The sequence below is a fragment of the Anthonomus grandis genome, chromosome 5 (assembly GCF_022605725.1).
Source record: "Anthonomus grandis grandis chromosome 5, icAntGran1.3, whole genome shotgun sequence".
NCBI lineage: Eukaryota > Metazoa > Arthropoda > Insecta > Coleoptera > Curculionidae > Anthonomus > Anthonomus grandis.
The window spans coordinates 32,896,078-32,920,870 of NC_065550.1; the positions used below are offsets into that span (position 1 = coordinate 32,896,078).

A 24,793-nucleotide genomic window follows, 5' to 3' on the forward strand; every position below is an offset into this window, starting at 1 on the left:
GGTTAATCAAATTGATCCAGAAAAACATCAATTTGTTCCAATACTCTTCGAACTGTTAAACTGAGATAAGGATATATAACTGAGAACCCAGCTTTTCCACCCATTTCCTATATCATCAGTTCATTTATTTAATAGTGTTTGGATGGCCTGAAAATAGTGTTTTTCTGACGTGGTTAATCAAATTGATCCAGAAAAGCATCACTTTGTTCCAATACTCTTCTAACTGTTAAACTGAGATAAGGATATATAACTGAGGACCCAGCTTTTCCACCCATTTCCTATATCATGAGTTCATTTATTTAATAGTGTTTGGATCGCCTGGAAATAGTGTTTTTCTGGCATGGTTAATTAAATTGATCCAGAAAAACATCACTTTGTTCCAATACTCTTCTAACCATTAAACTGAGATAAGGATATATAAATGAGAACCCAGCTTTTCCATCCATTTCCTATATCATCATTTCATTTATTAAATAGTGTTTGGATCGCCTGGAAATAGTGTCTTTCTGGCGTGGTTAATCAAATTGATCCAGAAAAATATCAATTTGTTCCAATACTCTTCGAACTATTAAACTGAGATAAGGATATATAACTAAGAACCCAGCTTTTCCACCCATTTCCTATATTATCAGTTCATTTATTTAATAGTGTTTGGATGGCCTGGAAATAGTGTTTTTCTGACGTGGTTAATCAAATTGATCCAGAAAAACATCACTTTGTTCCAATACTCTTCTAATCATTAAACTGAGATAAGGATATATAAATGAGAACCCAGCTTTTCCACCCATTTCCTATATCATCGGTTCATTTATTAAATAGTGTTTGAATCGCCTGGAAATAGTGTCTCTGGCGTGGTTAATCAAATTGATCCAGAAAAACATCAATTTGTTCCAATACTTTTCTAATCATTAAACTGAGATAAGGATATATAAATGAGAACCCAGCTTTTCCACCCATTTCCTATATCATCGTTTCATTTATTAAATAGTGTTTGGATCGCCTGGAAATAGTGTTTTTTTGGCGTGGTTTATCAAATTATTCCAGAAAAAACATCACTTTGTTCCAATACTCTTCTAATCATTAAACTTAAATAAGGATATATAAATGAGAACCCAGCTTTTCCACCCATTTCCTATATCATCGTTTCATTTATTAAATGGTGTTTGGATCGCCTGGAAATAGTGTTTTTCAGGCGTAGTTAATCAAATTAAACCAGAAAAACATCACTTTGTTCCAATACTCTTCTAACTATTAAACTGAGATAAGGATATATAACTGAGAACCCAGCTTTTTCACCCATTTCCTATATCATCGTTTTATTTCTTTAATAGTGTTTGGATCGCCTGGAAATAGTGTTTTTCTGGCGTGGTTAATCAAATTGATCCAGAAAAACATCACTTTGTTCCAATACTCTTCTAATCATTAAACTTAGATAAGGATATATAAATGAGAACCCAGCTTTTCCACCCATATCCTATATCATCGGTTCATTTTTTTAATAGTGTTTGGATTGCCTGGAAATAGTGTTTTTCTGGCGTGGTTAATCAAATTGATCCAGAAAAACATCACTTTGTTCCAATACTCTTCTAATCATTAAACTGAGATAAGGATATATAAATGAGAATTCAGCTTTTCCACCCATTTCCTATATCATCGGTTCATTTTTTTTAATAGTGTTTGGATTGCCTGGAAATAGTGTTTTTCTGGCGTGGTTAATCAAATTGATCCAGAAAAACATCACTTTGTTCGAATACTCTTCTAACTATTAAACTGAGATAAGGATATATAAATGAGAACCCAGCTTTTCCACCCATTTCCTATATCATCGGTTCATTTATTAAATAGTGTTTGGATCGCCTGGAAATAGTGTTTTTCTGGCGTGGTTAATCAAATTAATCCAGAAAAACATCACTTTGTTCCAATACTCTTCTAACTATTAAACTGAGATAAGGATATATAAATGAGAACCCAGCTTTTCCACCCATTTCCTATATCATCGGTTCATTTTTTTAATAGTGTTTGGATTGCCTGGAAATAGTGTTTTTCTGGCGTGGTTAATCAAATTGATCCAGAAAAACATCACTTTGTTCCAATACTCTTCTAATCATTAAACTGAGATAAGGATATATAAATGAGAATTCAGCTTTTCCACCCATTTCCTATATCATCGGTTCATTTTTTTAATAGTGTTTGGATTGCCTGGAAATAGTGTCTTTCTGGCGTGGTTAATCAAATTGATCCAGAAAAACATCAATTTGTTCCAATACTCTTCTAACTATTAAACTGAGATAAGGATATATAAATGAGAACCCAGCTTTTCCACCCATTTCCTATATCATCGGTTCATTTTTTTAATAGTGTTTGGATTGCCTGGAAATAGTGTTTTTCTGGCGTGGTTAATCAAATTGATCCAGAAAAACATCACTTTGTTCCAATACTCTTCTAATTATTAAACTGAGATAAGGATATATAAATGAGAATTCAGCTTTTCCACCCATTTCCTATATCATCGTCTCATTTATTAAATAGTATTTGGATCGCCTGGAAATATTGTTTTTCTGGCGTGATTATTCAAATTGATCCAGAAAAACATCACTTTGTTTCAATACTCTTCTAATCATTAAACTGAGATAAGGATATATAAATGAGAACCTAGCTTTTCCACCCATTTCCTATATCATCGTTTCATTTATTAAATAGTGTTTGGATCGCCTGGAAATAGTGTTTTTCTGGCGTGGTTAATAAAATTGATCCAGAAAAACATCACTTTGTTCCAATACTCTTCTAACTATTAAACTGAGATAAGGATATATAAATGAGAACCCAGCTTTTCCACCCATTTCCTATATCATCGGTTCATTTTTTTAATAGTGTTTGGATTGCCTGGAAATAGTGTTTTTCTGGCGTGGTTAATCAAATTGATCCAGAAAAACATCACTTTGTTCCAATACTCTTCTAATCATTAAACTGAGATAAGGATATATAAATGAGAATTCAGCTTTTCCACCCATTTCCTATATCATCGGTTCATTTTTTTAATAGTGTTTGGATTGCCTGGAAATAGTGTTTTTCTGGCGTGGTTAATCAAATTGATCCAGAAAAACATCACTTTGTTCCAATACTCTTCTAACTATTAAACTGAGATAAGGATATATAAATGAGAACCCAGCTTTTCCACCCATTTCCTATATCATCGGTTCATTTATTAAATAGTGTTTGGATCGCCTGGAAATAGTGTTTTTCTGGCGTGGTTAATCAAATTGATCCAGAAAAACATCACTTTGTTCCAATACTCTACTAATCATTAAACTGAGATAAGGATATATAAATGAGAACCTAGCTTTTCCACCCATTTCCTATATCATCGTTTCATTTATTAAATAGTGTTTGGATCGCCTGGAAATAGTGTTTTTCTGGCGTGGTTAATCAAATTGATCCAGAAAAACATCACTTTGTTCCAATACTCTTCTAATCATTAAACTGAGATAAGGATATATAAATGAGAATTCAGCTTTTCCACCCATTTCCTATATCATCGGTTCATTTTTTTAATAGTGTTTGGATTGCCTGGAAATAGTGTTTTTCTGGCGTGGTTAATCAAATTGATCCAGAAAAACATCACTTTGTTCCAATACTCTTTTAACTATTAAACTGAGATAAGGATATATAAATGAGAACCCAGCTTTTCCACCCATTTCCTATATCATCGGTTCATTTATTAAATAGTGTTTGGATCGCCTGGAAATAGTGTTTTTCTGGCGTAGTTAATCAAATTGATCCAGAAAAACATCACTTTGTTCCAATACTCTTCTAACTATTAAACTGAGATAAGGATATATAAATGAGAACCCAGCTTTTCCACCCATTTCCTATATCATCGGTTCATTTATTAAATAGTGTTTGGATCGCCTGGAAATAGTGTTTTTCTGGCGTGGTTAATCAAATTGATCCAGAAAAACATCACTTTGTTCTAATACTCTTTTAACTATTAAACTGAGATAAGGATATATAAATGAGAACCCAGCTTTTCCACCCATTTCCTATATCATCGGTTCATTTTTTTAATAGTGTTTGGATTGCCTGGAAATAGTGTTTTTCTGGCGTGGTTAATCAAATTGATCCAGAAAAACATCACTTTGTTCCAATACTCTTCTAATCATTAAACTGAGATAAGGATATATAAATGAGAACCCAGCTTTTCCACCCATTTCCTATATCATCGGTTCATTTATTAAATAGTGTTTGAATCGCCTGGAAATAGTGTCTCTGGCGTGGTTAATCAAATTGATCCAGAAAAACATCAATTTGTTCCAATACTTTTCTAATCATTAAACTGAGATAAGGATATATAAATGAGAACCCAGCTTTTCCACCCATTTCCTATATCATCGTTTCATTTATTAAATAGTGTTTGGATCGCCTGGAAATAGTGTTTTTTTGGCGTGGTTTATCAAATTATTCCAGAAAAACATCACTTTGTTCCAATACTCTTCTAATCATTAAACTTAAATAAGGATATATAAATGAGAACCCAGCTTTTCCACCCATTTCCTATATCATCGTTTCATTTATTAAATGGTGTTTGGATCGCCTGGAAATAGTGTTTTTCAGGCGTAGTTAATCAAATTAAACCAGAAAAACATCACTTTGTTCCAATACTCTTCTAACTATTAAACTGAGATAAGGATATATAACTGAGAACCCAGCTTTTTCACCCATTTCCTATATCATCGTTTTATTTCTTTAATAGTGTTTGGATCGCCTGGAAATAGTGTTTTTCTGGCGTGGTTAATCAAATTGATCCAGAAAAACATCACTTTGTTCCAATACTCTTCTAATCATTAAACTTAGATAAGGATATATAAATGAGAACCCAGCTTTTCCACCCATATCCTATATCATCGGTTCATTTTTTTAATAGTGTTTGGATTGCCTGGAAATAGTGTTTTTCTGGCGTGGTTAATCAAATTGATCCAGAAAAACATCACTTTGTTCCAATACTCTTCTAATCATTAAACTGAGATAAGGATATATAAATGAGAATTCAGCTTTTCCACCCATTTCCTATATCATCGGTTCATTTTTTTAATAGTGTTTGGATTGCCTGGAAATAGTGTTTTTCTGGCGTGGTTAATCAAATTGATCCAGAAAAACATCACTTTGTTCGAATACTCTTCTAACTATTAAACTGAGATAAGGATATATAAATGAGAACCCAGCTTTTCCACCCATTTCCTATATCATCGGTTCATTTATTAAATAGTGTTTGGATCGCCTGGAAATAGTGTTTTTCTGGCGTGGTTAATCAAATTAATCCAGAAAAACATCACTTTGTTCCAATACTCTTCTAACTATTAAACTGAGATAAGGATATATAAATGAGAACCCAGCTTTTCCACCCATTTCCTATATCATCGGTTCATTTTTTTAATAGTGTTTGGATTGCCTGGAAATAGTGTTTTTCTGGCGTGGTTAATCAAATTGATCCAGAAAAACATCACTTTGTTCCAATACTCTTCTAATCATTAAACTGAGATAAGGATATATAAATGAGAATTCAGCTTTTCCACCCATTTCCTATATCATCGGTTCATTTTTTTAATAGTGTTTGGATTGCCTGGAAATAGTGTCTTTCTGGCGTGGTTAATCAAATTGATCCAGAAAAACATCAATTTGTTCCAATACTCTTCTAACTATTAAACTGAGATAAGGATATATAAATGAGAACCCAGCTTTTCCACCCATTTCCTATATCATCGGTTCATTTTTTTAATAGTGTTTGGATTGCCTGGAAATAGTGTTTTTCTGGCGTGGTTAATCAAATTGATCCAGAAAAACATCACTTTGTTCCAATACTCTTCTAATTATTAAACTGAGATAAGGATATATAAATGAGAATTCAGCTTTTCCACCCATTTCCTATATCATCGTCTCATTTATTAAATAGTATTTGGATCGCCTGGAAATATTGTTTTTCTGGCGTGATTATTCAAATTGATCCAGAAAAACATCACTTTGTTTCAATACTCTTCTAATCATTAAACTGAGATAAGGATATATAAATGAGAACCTAGCTTTTCCACCCATTTCCTATATCATCGTTTCATTTATTAAATAGTGTTTGGATCGCCTGGAAATAGTGTTTTTCTGACGTGGTTAATCAAATTGATCCAGAAAAACATCACTTTGTTCCAATACTCTTCTAACTATTAAACTGAGATAAGGATATATAAATGAGAACCCAGCTTTTCCACCCATTTCCTATATCATCGGTTCATTTTTTTAATAGTGTTTGGATTGCCTGGAAATAGTGTTTTTCTGGCGTGGTTAATCAAATTGATCCAGAAAAACATCACTTTGTTCCAATACTCTTCTAATCATTAAACTGAGATAAGGATATATAAATGAGAATTCAGCTTTTCCACCCATTTCCTATATCATCGTCTCATTTATTAAATAGTATTTGGATCGCCTGGAAATATTGTTTTTCAGAAAAACATCACTTTGTTCCAATACTCTTCTAACTATTAAACTGAGATAAGGATATATAAATGAGAACCCAGCTTTTCCACCCATTTCCTATATCATTGTTTCATTTATTAAATAGTGTTTGGATCGCCTGGAAATAGTGTTGTTCTGGCGCGGTTAATCAAGTTGATCCAGAAAAACATCACTTTGTTCCAATACTCTTCTAACTATTAAACTGAGATAAGGATATATAAATCAGAATGCAGCATTTCCACCTATTTCCTATATCATCATTTCATTTCTTTAATAGTGTTTGGATTGCCTGAATATAATATTTTTCTAGCATAATGCTCTAAATTATACAAGAAATTAGAGCAAGTAGTAATCTACAAATGTCGTGTGAAATGTTTTCCCAAAACATTCTATTAATGGCATAAACTGAAAGTTTCCTTCTGCTGCCAATAACAGACGTCTCGTACAATACACACAACTTCTACCCTAGAAATTTAATATATATTTTGTTTTAATTCACTTCGTCTTTCTTCTTCTTTGAGCAACAACAAGTAAATATGTCTACACCACAGTTGTCGTAAAATTGAAATGTGAAGTTATATCTACTCACGCTACCGGGCAAACAATCTCTTAAGTTTCTTTGAAAAGTTAGACGAGTGACTGAAACGTTATTAATCAAAGGGATCCGTAAGAAATTGATTTTCCGCCTTACGGGTGAAAGGCATTTCTTAATATTTTTATGATAGGATTATTAGAAATGACGGGATTTGATAAAGATTGATTTGTTTGTCTTTATATAGAGTCGGCACTTTGAGGCAAAGATTTTTCAATAATCGTTTATTTTACCGAAAAAATGCATTCTATAGAAATTGTGGAGCAAGTCTCAATTTACAAGTTTCGCATATAAAACTTTTTTATATAACAAATAAAAATGAGAAAATTGATCAGAACCATTAGGTCTGCCCAATACAAGCCTATATATGCAGTATATCGTTAATTTACAAAAAATACTGTTCTTATCAAAATTATAGGGTGAGTGTTAAAGTTCATTTGATAAAACTTCTTAATTTAATTAATAGGACCATGGACATTTGATTAAAAATCTTGATTAAACTCTTGATTAAAATTCTTCTATTTCAATTAATTTTAAATCTATACTGAAGAGATCAACTCACCCCTTTCCCCCCGGACGACCTCCGCCGATGGAACCTCTTTGAGGGCACCTCCAGAAAATTCCCGGACTCCTCCGACCCTCCCGCATCCATGCTCCTGGATCGCTTATCCAGTTGCGGTACTCCTAGCAAAGCTGGAGAGTCCACGGAACCACCTGCCTGGAGTCTTTTCGCTTCCAGCTGGATCTCGTCGAACGACGCCGAACGAATCTGGAAATTATTGGATGAAATAAATGAGTCATAAGTATGGAGTTAAATTATTGATTATATATCGGAAGAGAAAGAAGTTACAAAGAACATTAGTGTAAAATCTGTTTTAAATTTCAAGTGATCAGGATATAAAGCGATGGGTTTTCTATGACTTTTTGGGGACCTTGCTTACCTGTTTGGGTACCTCCAGGCTGCTCTGCATTTTCATTTCCGCCCCAGTGGGAGTCCTGGATCGTTTAAAGGTGGTCCTTAAGCGGTGCATTATGTGTGATTTTTTTTTCAAATTAAATTGCTGAAAAAGTAGAAAATAAAGTAAATTAAAGTGGTGCTAAAAGAATTTTATTGCTGGTAAACGTGTCGGGGCGTAAATCGGTTTCGAGTTTAGAACTTTTATAATTTTCGCTTAATTAACTTTCGAAAAGTGGTCGATTGGTGGAATGTGCGGTGATTTAATGGCTGGGACGTTAAAAATGAACGACGTTTAGTTTGTTAAGTTTAGGGGTTAATTCGATTAAGGGTCGAGGAATGTGCTTTTTTTTAATGACTATTATATAGGAGAAGTCAGGGTAAAATTTATTAGTTGTCTATATATTGGGAATTAATAGGGATTAAGGATTGAAAGTTGGAATGTAGATAAAAATTATTAGTAAATTTCAGGATTTTTGTGGGGAATAATTTCTATGGAAAAATATCCTTGAACACTTGGTAAAAAATTTATTTTTTCAAATTTTGAAGGTTATTTTTAAGTTTTATTTGTGTATGTGAGACTTTTTGTATTTTTGTATATGTATGCCATTTTGTACAAGCACACACATTTTTCAATTTATTTGCATTATTTTTATTTGTATTGATTTAATTTTTTTTTAAATATGTATTCTTTTATCTATATTATGTATTACCTTTATAGCTCAAGTTAAATAAATACATTATTATTAAAAATAAAAATTCAATTTTTCTTTTATTAGCCTGCCTGGAAAGATTATTATTTTTTCATCCAGGCCCTTAATATGGACAAATCTTAATTTCAAATTTTGATGAATTTGAAAGAAATCTTCATTATTTGTAATAATTTTTTTTTGACTTTCTGAAAACAATTACATACAAATTTAGCAGCTTGTATTTGCCAGAAATTAACCTAATTTCGTGGACTGTCGATTTTGTTTTCTTCCAGATATTCCTGATTATATTTTATATTCTGGAAAATTATCTGAAAGAAATCTTTAAAATATTCCAAGAATTTACAACGAATTTTTTCGCCTTTCTGGTAGTTGTACTTCTATTTTGATTCCAGTCATTCATAACTAATTCTTACCCATTTTAAGTAATTAAAATTAAAATTTAATGATTAAAATAATTGATAATGATTATAATAATTATAATTTAATAATAAGAAATAATTTAACATTTTTTTTAGTGGAATATTTCTTCGATTTTTAGGATGGATGGATCTGTTACTTTATGAGAAATTATTTGTTTATTCTAATTTCGAAATAACTTTAATTTGAATTTGTTAACTAAATAATTCGAAAAGAATATAAGATTTTAATTATACTTTACAAGCACTCAACTCTTGATTTTAGCAGCTTTCGAATCCAGGCTATGATGTGTAGGAAAAGGTGCTAAGTCGATGGCAAATTGTTTAAAAAATTCATCATAAAGATACTGTTTAATTTTGCCTCTGATTCGGGTTATTGGACTTTTTTACTGATGCATAAATGGATGGCATAAATTAAAACATTTAAAATAAAATACTAATTTACCATAGAGCTTTTCTTAACTCTTTATGGGCTCAATCAAGATACTTTCTCCATCTGTAACTTAAATGATCACCTCTGAATAAGCTGAAACAGTAATTCTGGCATTTCTATTATCTCTCAAGGCCTTAGTTCTTGTACAATCGGAATCCTTTTTCTTCATTCACTGATTTCCGGATTAAATTTAGCGTTGGTGATCTACAGTATTACTTGATCGCTTATCACCTCATATTATTATTAATCGTGTATTTTCTGGTTTGAATAAACTACCAGACAAGGCAGTCACTTTCGCCCTATAAACTACCTAATTGTTAAAAACGGACTTGTTGATTAAGGTACAATCAGGTAATTTCTTTTTATAATATTAAATGTATATCTTGCCATCTTGTTATGTCATAAATAATAGTCCGGCAAGACTAACCGGTTTTACAGGGACTATTTCTAGGGAGTTGAGTTTGTTCGACAGTCTTGATTTTAAAGTTCCAAAAACCCTGTTAATCTAAATTATAAAAAAAGAACCTCAGAAAAAAAGAAGATCAGGCCGGCTTCGTGGGTTCTCTGTATGGTCAGTTATCTCAGTCACACTCACTCACTCAGTAGTAAAACACATTAACTCAATTTAAATAGGGTGCTTATTAAAGTTAATATTTTAATTGATCAGAAACAACGAATGAATGAAAGTTCAATGCAAAAAATCTACATGGAAATGATGGTCTTAAAAATGTAAACAAAAATAAAGAAAAGAGATAAAATTTTTCTTCATCATTTTAGGTTTCTAAAAAGTTTATTTTTGTATGTGGGTAAACCATATTAACAAAAAAAATAACTTTTTCCAGATGATCCAGATATTTAAAACAACTGGAAAAATTCAATAATTTTTTTTATAAAGTTTTTAAAGCAATTTCGGATTTTTTCTATGATCTATGTGATGTTTCAAACGTTTCACGTTATTTTGTATGCATGCGGGTTTTCAAGGCTTTTGGAGTTATTTAGTATATTATCAAGAAATTTGACATTATTTTTTTGTAATTGCAAATTTTCTGAAATGATTTTGTATATTTTTTAAGAATCTGATGCCATATTTAATCTTATCCAAAAAATTTCATTTTAGTTAATTTTATATTTTTTGGAAACTTAAAACTTAAACTTCTATATTTCTTTGTAGGAATTTAGTGTAATTTTTTAAGGTTTAAATATTTTAAGTTATTTCTTGTTTCTCCAGATTTTTGAGGTAATTGCGTATGCATTTCAGGAACTTGATCTAATTTTTTTCAATAAATTACCAACCATTTTATGTTTTAATTAATTCAATTTATGATTTTTAAGAATTTAACAATTTCTAGGCTTTTTAATTCATTTTTTTTGTCTTTTAAAAATTTTAGGACATTTTTATTCATATTTAATAGTATCACGGAATTTTTATATTTGCCAGAAACTTGAATTAATTTTGTATATACATATTTCAGAAATTTGAGGTAATTTTTATTATGTTTAGTAGTTATTTTAATGTTTTTCAGGAACTAAAAGAAACTTGTGTTTTTTAATCAGAGAGTATTTACGTTTGTGTTTTATTAATAATTTTTTGCTTTTTTAAATCATTTTGTAAGTCTTTTGAGAATCCTAATAAAATGCTTAATATAAATTACTTTATTTATAATTATATTTTCAATTTTTTTAGGAATTACAAAAAAATCATGTTTTTCAAGGTTTCTCATTAGAGTAATTTTAAATGTATTTTAAAAGTTTTACGTTGCTTTTTAAATTAAAAGAAATTTTAATGACTTTCAGGTTTCTGAAGTAATTTTGTATTTTTTTATTTTAATTATATACTTATATTTTTAGTTCAATGATATTTTTGATCCTTTTTTAAAACTTTCATATTTTTTACGTCTCCAAGATTTTGAATAAATTTTCCAAGCTTTTAGAGTAATTTTATATGTTTTTTAGACATTTGGCGATATTACTTTAATTTCACAAGTAATTTTCAGCGAGTTTCAGATTTTTTAGGTCACTTTGTAGGTCTCTCCAAAATCTACGTACTTTTGAATTTTTGTTTAATGAATTTCTGTAAATTTTATATTTTCCAGGAATTTTCTATCATTTTCAAGCTTTCGAAGTAGTAATTCGGTTAAGTTTTATTTTTACTTTTATAAATCTCATATCTTTCAATTTTTTTGATTCATTTTATATGCTTCTTAGCATTTTGACGTCATTTTTCTGATTTTTCTGAAGGAATTTTGCCTTATAAAAATTTAATGATATTTTAATACTTTCCCACATTTTTATGTTTTCAAATAATTTCGTATTTCGTTTAAGAGTTCAATAATATTCTTAATCCTTTTTTAGAAGTTCCGTAATTTTTAATGTAATTGAAGCATTACATAATAAAGTGTAACATTAAATTGTATTAACTAACATAATTATAAGATGAATATAATTTAACTTTTAAAGATTAAGATGTGAGGGTGATAAAATAAAAAAATCATGTTAAATCATAAGACAAAGAAATTAAAGCAATATAGTTAAGATCAATTAAAGAGAAAGTATCTTTAATGTACAATCAACAAAGCCGTTTCTAACATATTAGAACCAGAGCGTCATCTTAAAATTTGTGAATTAAATATAAAAATAAAAAAAATCCACCTGTTATAGGGATAATACTAAATTTATTATAAATGCTTCCTTGGTTTTTATTTTTCCGGACTGCAATTTTATTTTTACGTGTGGTTGTAATTTTTCAATTTTTTCGATAAAAAAAAATAAATCCTGAAAAAAGAATAAAAATTCCATGACGTCAAATGGCTGTATTTCGAGAATTAACAGGAATACAAAGATGAAAATTGGAATATATATTCTGCTATTAAAATAATAGAATGTATATTTAAGCACTTTTTCGAAAAACAAATTATAATGGAAAAATTGACCACTTTGAGCAAAAAAATTCCCTAGGTTATATTTCACAAACTAAAAAACATACAGTTATAAAACTTGGGACAAATTGACCTCTAAATATCATTATAAATTAAATAGATTTTTTTGCATCTAAATCACCAACCTAAAAACTCTGAAAAAACAGTAAAATTCCCTGGCAAACTTAAAAACCTAATAATCTTTTAATGTTACTAAAGGCTTAAAAATGTAACAACTTTAACATGCCCATTAAGGTTAATTCAGCTCTTTGCTAAAGAGGTTTTGATTAAAAACCTCCATTACGGAGAACTCGCGTAATACCGCTCGTCATACCGCACCGTCCAAACTCCATTCAAAACTTTCCTGCGTATTCCGAGTATATAAGAACATTGTACCTGAGCATTTTCCGAAAGTTTCATAACGGTATAAAACATGGTTCAGCCATAAAGTTAATTTAAGCACATGGGGTTAGGGCAGTAGGGAACTCCGGAAGATGTTCCGCGAACCGTTGGAAATGGACCGTAAAATTAACTTTGGTTTAACTAATAGGAAACACACGTATGCGCGAACGGGGGGAGTTTTAGGGTTAGTTTATTTAACTCGTAACTTAGTTTTAACGAGTTTTTAGGAAAAAAGAGTAATAAAGGATTTAGGAGCTTAAGAGAATTTTTTTTTCAAGATTTCAGGTATCTCTGCATTATTACTAGTTCCTGAAGTACAGCCATTTGTTACCCAGCGGAATTTATTTATTTTTTTAAGATTTCAGGGTTGATTTTTCCATTGATTTTTTTTTTGAGAAAATACTTAAGTACCTTTAAAATTATTTTATTAGAAGATAAAATCTTCCAATTTTCTTGCCAGTATTCCTGTTAATTGATTAAGTACAGCTATTTTTCAGGTAATGAAAAGAACACAAGTGCTTGAAAGAAAATAAATATCGATTTTTTCATGTAGTGAAGTCAATTTTTTGTCAAGAGTTTCCTTCAGACACTCAAAGAAAAATTACATCTTAACCACAATTATCTATAAAGTATCAAAATTACTTTAAAATATTTGGATTTTCAAAAACATTTTTTTCAGACAATTAAAGATTTTTTTCAAGTCATATTAAATACCTGGACAAAGAATAATAATTTTTCCAGGTAGTACAATGGCAGAACTATTCAATTTTAATACCAAGTACCTAGCATAGAAATTATTTTTGAAAAAGAAAATTTAATTTTAACTTTAACTACTTGAAATAAGTAAAAATTAGTTGTGAATGCTTGAAATTAAAATTAAACTTCAAGTGCAATTACCAGAAAGGCAAAAAATGTGTTGTAAATTCTTGGAATATTTTTTCAGACAATTGACGATTTTCCCAACATATCTTGACTCTCTGAGGAAAAGATCATTAAAGTAAGATCAATTGTGATAGTTGCTTTAGTAACTGATGACTTTGATATTGAAACTACCATTTATTTCGATGACTTACTAGGAACTCCAAAAAATCAAGCATACTGATCTGATGGTAAACTGAATTTGGATCGTCTCCATACTAATTTTTAACATAAAAGTGACTGATTTAACTTTACAATTCTTTACTAAAAATAAGGGCGACGACATTCTCGTAATTTATGAACATATCCGAGTCTTTTAGCTCGTCAGCTTTTTATCTATTATATCTCGAATAAAATTAATGTAAAAATTAAATAAATTAACGCCTAATTTAATATTAACTGCCTAGAATAAGAAATAATTTCAATTTCCTTGTAACAAAAATGAATAATGTTAATTTCACCTGCCTTCGAAAAATAATTAATGACATTGACTGCCTGGGATAACAAGAATTGTTTCAAGCAGATTCCTCTATCATCGTTTTATTTTCTAAGTAGTATTTGGATCTCCTGAAATTAGTGTTTTTCTCTCGTAAAGTGTCTAATTATACTCGAAAAACATCATTTTATACCCATGCTCCTTTAATTTTCAGATTGAGACCAGGATATATAAATGAGAATTCGACTTTTCCACCTATTTTCTATATCATGGTTTCATTTTCTATGTAGTGTTTGGATCTCCTGAAATTAGTGTTTTTCTCTCGTAAAGTGTCTAATTATACTCGAAAAACATCATTTTATACCCATGCTCCTTTAATTTTTAGATTGAGACCAGGATATATAAATGAGAATTCGACTTTTCCACCTATTTTCTATATCATGGTTTCATTTTCTATGTAGTGTTTGGATCTCCTAAAATTAGTGTTTTTCTCTCGTAAAGTGTCTAATTATACTCGAAAAACATCATTTTATACCCATGCTCCTTTAATTTTCAGATTGAGACCAGGATATATAAATGAGAATTCGACTTTTCCACCTATTTTCTATATCATCGTTTCATTTTCTATGTAGTGCTTGGATCTCCTGAAATTAGTGTCTTTCTCTCGTAAAGTGTCTAATTATACTCGAAAAACATCATTTTATACCCATGCTCCTTTAATTTTCAGATTGAGACCAGGATATATAAATGAGAATTCGACGTTTCCACCTATTTTCTATATCATCGTTTCATTTTCTATGTAGTGCTTGGATCTCCTGAAATTAGTGTCTTTCTCTCGGAAAGTGTCTAATTATACTCGAAAAACATCATTTTATACCCATGCTCCTTTAATTTTCAGATTGAGACCAGGATATATAAATGAGAATTCGACGTTTCCACCTATTTTCTATATCATCGTTTCATTTTCTATGTAGTGCTTGGATCTCCTGAAATTAGTGTCTTTCTCTCGTAAAGTGTCTAATTATACTCGAAAAACATCATTTTATACCCATGCTCCTTTAATTTTCAGATTGAGACCAGGATATATAAATGAGAATTCGACTTTTCCACCTATTTTCTATATCATGGTTTCATTTTCTATGTAGTGTTTGGATCTCCTGAAATTAGTGTTTTTCTCTTGTAAAGTGTCCAATTATACTCGAAAAACATCATTTTATACCCATGCTCCTTTAATTTTCAGATTGAGACCAGGATATATAAATGAGAATTCGACTTTTCCACCTATTTTCTATATCATGGTTTCATTTTCTATGTAGTGTTTGGATCTCCTGAAATTAGTGTTTTTCTCTCGTAAAGTGTCTAATTATACTCGAAAAACATCATTTTATACCCATGCTCCTTTAATTTTCAGATTGAGACCAGGATATATAAATGAGAATTCGACTTTTTCACCTATTTTCTATATCATGGTTTCATTTTCTATGTAGTGTTTGGATCTCCTGAAATTAGTGTTTTTCTCTCGTAAAGTGTCTAATTATACTCGAAAAACATCATTTTATACCCATGCTCCTTTAATTTTCAGATTGAGACCAGGATATATAAATGAGAATTCGACTTTTTCACCTATTTTCTATATCATGGTTTCATTTTCTATGTAGTGTTTGGATCTCCTGAAATTAGTGTTTTTCTCTCGTAAAGTGTCTAATTATACTCGAAAAACATCATTTTATACCCATGCTCCTTTAATTTTTAGATTGAGACCAGGATATATAAATGAGAATTCGACTTTTCCACCTATTTTCTATATCATCGTTTCATTTTCTATGTAGTGTTTGGATCTCCTGAAATTAGTGTTTTTCTCTCGTAAAGTGTCTAATTATACTCGAAAAACATCATTTTATACCCATGCTCCTTTAATTTTCAGATTGAGACCAGGATATATAAATGAGAATTCGACTTTTCCACCTATTTTCTATATCATGGTTTCATTTTCTATGTAGTGTTTGGATCTCCTGAAATTAGTGTTTTTCTCTCGTAAAGTGTCTAATTATACTCGAAAAACATCATTTTATACCCATGCTCCTTTAATTTTTAGATTGAGACCAGGATATATAAATGAGAATTCGACTTTTCCACCTATTTTCTATATCATGGTTTCATTTTCTATGTAGTGTTTGGATCTCCTAAAATTAGTGTTTTTCTCTCGTAAAGTGTCTAATTATACTCGAAAAACATCATTTTATACCCATGCTCCTTAAATTTTTAGATTGAGACCAGGATATATAAATGAGAATTCGACTTTTCCACCTATTTTCTATATCATCGTTTCATTTTCTATGTAGTGCTTGGATCTCCTAAAATTAGTGTTTTTCTCTCGTAAAGTGTCTAATTATACTCGAAAAACATCATTTTATACCCATGCTCCTTTAATTTTCAGATTGAGACCAGGATATATAAATGAGAATTCGACTTTTCCACCTATTTTCTATATCATCGTTTCATTTTCTATGTAGTGCTTGGATCTCCTAAAATTAGTGTTTTTCTCTCGTAAAGTGTCTAATTATACTTGAAAAACATCATTTTATACCCATGCTCCTTTAATTTTCAGATTGAGACCAGGATATATAAATGAGAATTCGACGTTTCCACCTATTTTCTATATCATCGTTTCATTTTCTATGTAGTGCTTGGATCTCCTGAAATTAGTGTCTTTCTCTCGGAAAGTGTCTAATTATACTCGAAAAACATCATTTTATACCCATGCTCCTTTAATTTTCAGATTGAGACCAGGATATATAAATGAGAATTCGACGTTTCCACCTATTTTCTATATCATCGTTTCATTTTCTATGTAGTGCTTGGATCTCCTGAAATTAGTGTCTTTCTCTCGGAAAGTGTCTAATTATACTCGAAAAACATCATTTTATACCCATGCTCCTTTAATTTTCAGATTGAGACCAGGATATATAAATGAGAATTCGACGTTTCCACCTATTTTCTATATCATCGTTTCATTTTCTATATAGTGCTTGGATCTCCTGAAATTAGTGTCTTTCTCTCGTAAAGTGTCTAATTATACTCGAAAAACATCATTTTATACCCATGCTCCTTTAATTTTCAGATTGAGACCAGGATATATAAATGAGAATTCGACTTTTCCACCTATTTTCTATATCATGGTTTCATTTTCTATGTAGTCAGGATATATAAATGAGAATTCGACGTTTCCACCTATTTTCTATATCATCGTTTCATTTTCTATGTAGTGCTTGGATCTCCTGAAATTAGTGTCTTTCTCTCGTAAAGTGTCTAATTATACTCGAAAAACATCATTTTATACCCATGCTCCTTTAATTTTCAGATTGAGACCAGGATATATAAATGAGAATTCGACTTTTCCACCTATTTTCTATATCATGGTTTCATTTTCTATGTAGTGTTTGGATCTCCTGAAATTAGTGTTTTTCTCTCGTAAAGTGTCCAATTATACTCGAAAAACATCATTTTATACCCATGCTCCTTTAATTTTCAGATTGAGACCAGGATATATAAATGAGAATTCGACTTTTCCACCTATTTTCTATATCATGGTTTCATTTTCTATGTAGTGTTTGGATCTCCTGAAATTAGTGTTTTTCTCTCGTAAAGTGTCTAATTATACTCGAAAAACATCATTTTATACCCATGCTCCTTTAATTTTCAGATTGAGACCAGGATATATAAATGAGAATTCGACTTTTCCACCTATTTTCTATATCATGGTTTCATTTTCTATGTAGTGTTTGGATCTCCTGAAATTAGTGTTTTTCTCTCGTAAAGTGTCTAATTATACTCGAAAAACATCATTTTATACCCATGCTCCTTTAATTTTCAGATTGAGACCAGGATATATAAATGAGAATTCGACTTTTCCACCTATTTTCTATATCATCGTTTCATTTTCTATGTAGTGCTTGGATCTCCTGAAATTAGTGTCTTTCTCTCGGAAAGTGTCTAATTATACTCGAAAAACATCATTTTATACCCATGCTCCTTTAATTTTCAGATTGAGACCAGGATATATAAATGAGAATTCGACGTTTCCACCTATTTTCTATATCATCGTTTCATTTTCTATGTAGTGCTTGGATCTCCTGAAATTAGTGTCTTTCTCTCGGAAAGTGTCTAATTATACTCGAAAAACATCATTTTATACCCATGCTCCTTTAATTTTCAGATTGAGACCAGGATATATAAATGAGAATTCGACGTTTCCACCTATTTTCTATATCATCGTTTCATTTTCTATGTAGTGCTTGGATCTCCTGAAATTAGTGTCTTTCTCTCGTAAAGTGTCTAATTATACTCGAAAAACATCATTTTATACCCATGCTCCTTTAATTTTCAGATTGAGACCAGGATATATAAATGAGAATTCGACTTTTCCACCTATTTTCTATATCATGGTTTCATTTTCTATGTAGTGTTTGGATCTCCTGAAATTAGTGTTTTTCTCTCGTAAAGTGTCCAATTATACTCGAAAAACATCATTTTATACCCATGCTCCTTTAATTTTCAGATTGAGACCAGGATATATAAATGAGAATTCGACTTTTCCACCTATTTTCTATATCATGGTTTCATTTTCTATGTAGTGTTTGGATCTCCTGAAATTAGTGTTTTTCTCTCGTAAAGTGTCTAATTATACTCGAAAAACATCATTTTATACCCATGCTCCTTTAATTTTCAGATTGAGACCAGGATATATAAATGAGAATTCGACTTTTTCACCTATTTTCTATATCATGGTTTCATTTTCTATGTAGTGTTTGGATCTCCTGAAATTAGTGTTTTTCTCTCGTAAAGTGTCTAATTATACTCGAAAAACATCATTTTATACCCATGCTCCTTTAATTTTCAGATTGAGACCAGGATATATAAATGAGAATTCGACTTTTTCACCTATTTTCTATATCATGGTTTCATTTTCTATGTAGTGTTTGGATCTCCTGAAATTAGTGTTTTTCTCTCGTAAAGTGTCTAATTATACTCGAAAAACATCATTTTATACCCATGCTCCTTTAATTTTTAGATTGAGACCAGGATATATAAATGAGAATTCGACTTTTCCACCTATTTTCTATATCATCGTTTCATTTTCTATGTAGTGTTTGGATCTCCTGAAATTAGTGTTTTTCTCTCGTAAAGTGTCTAATTATACTCGAAAAACATCATTTTATACCCATGCTCCTTTAATTCTCAGATTGAGACCAGGATATATAAATGAGAATTCGACTTTTCCACCTATTTTCTATATCATGGTTTCATTTTCTATGTAGTGTTTGGATCTCCTGAAATTAGTGTTTTTCTCTCGTAAAGTGTCTAATTATACTCGAAAAACATCATTTTATACCCATGCTCCTTTAATTTTTAGATTGAGACCAGGATATATAAATGAGAATTCGACTTTTCCACCTATTTTCTATATCATGGTTTCATTTTCTATGTAGTGTTTGGATCTCCTAAAATTAGTGTTTTTCTCTCGTAAAGTGTCTAATTATACTCGAAAAACATCATTTTATACCCATGCTCCTTTAATTTTCAGATTGAGACCAGGATATATAAATGAGAATTCGACTTTTCCACCTATTTTCTATATCATCGTTTCATTTTCTATGTAGTGCTTGGATCTCCTAAAATTAGTGTTTTTCTCTCGTAAAGTGTCTAATTATACTTGAAAAACATCATTTTATACCCATGCTCCTTTAATTTTCAGATTGAGACCAGGATATATAAATGAGAATTCGACGTTTCCACCTATTTTCTATATCATCGTTTCATTTTCTATGTAGTGCTTGGATCTCCTGAAATTAGTGTCTTTCTCTCGGAAAGTGTCTAATTATACTCGAAAAACATCATTTTATACCCATGCTCCTTTAATTTTCAGATTGAGACCAGGATATATAAATGAGAATTCGACGTTTCCACCTATTTTCTATATCATCGTTTCATTTTCTATGTAGTGCTTGGATCTCCTGAAATTAGTGTCTTTCTCTCGGAAAGTGTCTAATTATACTCGAAAAACATCATTTTATACCCATGCTCCTTTAATTTTCAGATTGAGACCAGGATATATAAATGAGAATTCGACGTTTCCACCTATTTTCTATATCATCGTTTCATTTTCTATATAGTGCTTGGATCTCCTGAAATTAGTGTCTTTCTCTCGTAAAGTGTCTAATTATACTCGAAAAACATCATTTTATACCCATGCTCCTTTAATTTTCAGATTGAGACCAGGATATATAAATGAGAATTCGACTTTTCCACCTATTTTCTATATCATGGTTTCATTTTCTATGTAGTGCTTAGATCTCCTGAAATTAGTGTCTTTCTCTCGTAAAGTGTCTAATTATACTCGAAAAACATCATTTTATACCCATGCTCCTTTAATTTTCAGATTGAGACCAGGATATATAAATGAGAATTCGACTGTTCCACCTATTTTCTATATCATGGTTTCATTTTCTATGTAGTGTTTGGATCTCCTGAAATTAGTGTTTTTCTCTCGTAAAGTGTCTAATTATACTCGAAAAACATCATTTTATACCCATGCTCCTTTAATTTTCAGATTGAGACCAGGATATATAAATGAGAATTCGACTTTTCCACCTATTTTCTATATCATCGTTACATTTTCTAAATAGTGTTTGGATCTCCTGGAATTAGTGTTTTTCTCTCGTAATGCATCTAATCATACTCATAAAATATTATTTTAGAACCATCCTCTTCTATTTTTCAGATTAAGACAGGGATATATAAATGAGAATTCGACTTTTCCACCTATTTTCTATATCATCGTTTTATTTTCTAAATAGTGTTTGGATCTCCTGGAATTAGTGTTTTTCTCTCGTAATGCATCTAATCATACTCATAAAATATCATTTTAGAACCATCCTCTTCTATTTTTCAGATTAAGACAGGGATATATAAATGAGAATTCGACTTTTCCACCTATTTTCTATATCATCGTTTTATTTTCTAAATAGTGTTTGGATCTCCTGGAATTAGTGTTTTTCTCTCGTAAAGTATCTAATTATACTCGAAAAACATCATTTTATAAACATCCTCTTCTAATTTTCAGATTGAGATAGGGATATATAAATGAGAATTCGACTTTTCCACCTATTATCTATATCATCGTTTCATTTTCTAAATAGTATTTGGATCTCCTGGAATTAGTGTTTTTCTCTCGTAATGTGTTTAATTATATTCGAAAAACATCATTTTATAAACATCCTCTTCTAATTTTCAGATTGAGACAGGGATATATAAATGAGAATTCGACTTTTCCATCTATTTTCTATATCATCGTTTAATTTTTTAAATAGTGTTTAGATCTCCTGGAACTAGTGTTTTTCACTCGTAATGTGTCTACTTATACTCGAAAAACATCATTTTATAAACATCCTCTTCTATTTTTCAGAATAAGACAGGGATATACAAATGAGAATTCGACTTTTCCACCTATTTTCTATATCATTGTTTTATTTTCTAAATAGTGTTTGGATCTCCTGGAATTAGTGTTTTTCTCTCGTAATGTGTCTAATCATACTCATAAAACATCATTTTAGAAACATCCTCTTCTAATTTTCAGATTGAGATAGGGATATATAAATGAGAATTCGACTTTTCCACCTATTTTCTATATCATCGTTACATTTTCTAAATAGTGTTTGGATCTCCTGGAATTAGTGTTTTTCTCTCGTAATGTATCTAATCATACTCATAAAACATCATTTTAGAAACATTCTCTTCTATTTTTCAGATTAAGACAGGGATATATAAATGAGAATTCGACTTTTCCACCTATTTTCTATATCATCGTTTTATTTTCTAAATAGTGTTTGGATCTCCTGAAATTAGTGTTTTTATCTTGTAATGTGTCTAATCATACTCAAAAAACATCATTTTATAAACATCCTCTTCTATTTTTCAGATTGAGACAGGGATATAAAAATGAGAATTCGACTTTTCCACCTATTTTCTATATCATCGTTTCATTTTCTAAATAGTGTTTGGATCTCCTGGAGTTAATGTTTTTCACTCGTAATGTGTCTACTTATACTCGAAAAACATCATTTTATAAACATCCTCTTCTAATTTTCAGATTGCGACAGGGATATATAAATGAGAATTCGACTTTTTCACCCATTTTCTACATCATCGTTTCATTTTCTAAATAGTGTTTGGATCTCCTGGAATTAGGGTTTTTTACTCGTAATGTATCTAATTATACTTGAAAAACATCATTTTATAAACATCCTCTTGTAATTTTCAGATTGAGACAGGGATATATAAATGAGAATTCGACTTTTCCATCTATTTTCTATATCATCGTTTAATTTTTTAAATAGTGTTTAGATCTCCTGGAATTAGTGTTTTTCACTCTTAATGTGTCTAATTATACTCAAAAAGCATCATTTTATAAACATCCTCTTCTAATTTTCAGATTGAGACAGGGATATATAAATTAGAATTCGACTTTTCCACCCATTTTCTACATCATCGTTTCATTTTCTAAGTAGTGTTTGGATCTTCTGGAATTAGTGTTTTTCTCTCGTAATGTGTCTAATTATACTCGAAAAACATCATTTTATAAACATCCTCTTCTAATTTTCAGATTAAGACAGGGATATATAAATGAGAATTCGACTTTTCCACCTATTTTCTATATCATCGTTTCATTTTCTAAGTAGTGTTTGGATCTTCTGGAATTAGTGTTTTTCTCTCGTAATGTGTCTAATTATACTCGAAAAACATCATTTTATAAACATCCTCTTTTAATTTTCAGATTGAGACAGGGATATATAAATGAGAATTCGACTTTTCCACCTATTTTCTATATCATCGTTTAATTTTCTAAATAGTGTTTGGATCTTCTGGAATTAGTGTTTTTCTCTCGTAATGTGTCTAATTATACTCAAAAAATATCATTTTATAAACATCCTCTTTTAATTTTCAGATTGAGACAGGGATATATAAATGAGAATTCGACTTTTCCACCTATTTTCTACATCATCGTTTCATTTTCTAAATAGTGTTTGGATCTCCTGGAATTAGTGTTTTTCTCCCAAAATGTGTCTAATTATACGTGAAAAACATCATTTTATACCTATTCTTCTTTAATTTTCAGATTAAGATGGTCATATATAAATTCGAATTCGATTTATCCACCTATTTTTAAAGAAAAATAATATAAAAAAAAATAAAAATACATTAGATTTTTAAAGGATTTTTTAGGCAATTAAGGATTTTTTAAAAAAAAGAGTATTATATAAGGAATATAAAATTATCAAATAGGCCATTAAAAGAAAATTTAATTTAAAATCTAACAATCTACAAGGCGCTGAAAGCATTTGTAAATGCCTGAAATAAAAAAAATGCTTCAAGCAATTTAGAACTATTTCCAATGTATATTAAGTGTCTAAATGAAAAAATAAGTACTGTTGTTCCACGCAGTCCAATAAAAAAGAAATTAAATTTTAATTCCAACTACCTAAAATAGGCAATAATCAGTTGTAAAAGCCTGGAATTAAAATTCAATTTTAAGTACAACTACCAGAAAGGCGAAAAAATTATCCTGTTCCAGAACATTGAGGATTTTTCCAACATAATCCAGGCTATAAAAATTATCACGAGGAACAAAATCGATTTTCCCAAGCAATTTTTCATATCCAGAAAGTTATAATTCATTGCCAAACTTTCAAGATCGAATACTCCATTATAAATTCACGCCTAGCTATTAATTTAGTTTACATAATATATCGTCTATAACAGACAACACACAAAACATACATTTGGCCATTAAAACTAATTAAAAGCGAATTAAACGTAATTACAGCTTAAAGGCGTGCCTGTAATATTAAAACCGTATGAAGAACCTCTGAGGGCGTAATAGGAAACTTCACCCCAAGAATATAACCCTTTAAGACGCCAATATTGACGTTGCAACATTTCGGCGTCGCGACGCATACATAATTAACTTTTTTAGAGCGAAAGGGAACATTAACGTTTAGTAGGAAAACTACAAACGAATTCTTAAAAGTAAAAACTTGAAATTGATTCAGGTTTATCGTCAGTACGGACACTATCGTCTTGTCGGTTATTTCCGGCTGTCAATTTCTCAATTTCCGCCCTAACGCCCGTAACGGTTGTAATCTATCTAAGTTTAGGGTTTAAAATATTAAACGATTTTCCAGTTAACGGCCAGTTAGCGATTGTGACAGTAAAAATATAAACTCGTTTAAGCTATCGCTTTTTATTGGGGTTAAAAATGTTTTTACAGGGCATTTGTATCGGAAAATCGACCCAAGAAATGGGGTTTTATTGAAGATTGATAAGCTGATGAGAAATGAAAATGTTTTATTAGTTTTCTTTGGAGCTTAAATAGATATAAGCTGCCTTATTTATAAATCGATTATGATTTAAAAGTTTAGACCTATAAACTGAATTTTAAAAGAAAATCATGCA

The 24,793-nt window shown here is 30.3% G+C and overlaps 1 protein-coding gene across 11 annotated transcripts in view; it reads right to left on the reverse strand.

Annotated features, from left to right (window-relative positions):
• Positions 1 to 24,793, reverse strand: part of LOC126736713 (eye-specific diacylglycerol kinase) — a 289,431-nt gene that overhangs the window by 125,798 nt on the left and 138,840 nt on the right. For all 11 annotated transcript variants that reach the window (XM_050441217.1, XM_050441218.1, XM_050441223.1 and 8 more), the window contains 2 exons: positions 8,035 to 8,154; positions 7,656 to 7,862 (listed from right to left, as the gene is read on the reverse strand). In XM_050441217.1, the coding sequence (XP_050297174.1) occupies positions 7,656 to 7,862; positions 8,035 to 8,154 (327 nt within the window). The remainder of the gene's footprint in view (positions 1 to 7,655; positions 7,863 to 8,034; positions 8,155 to 24,793) is intronic.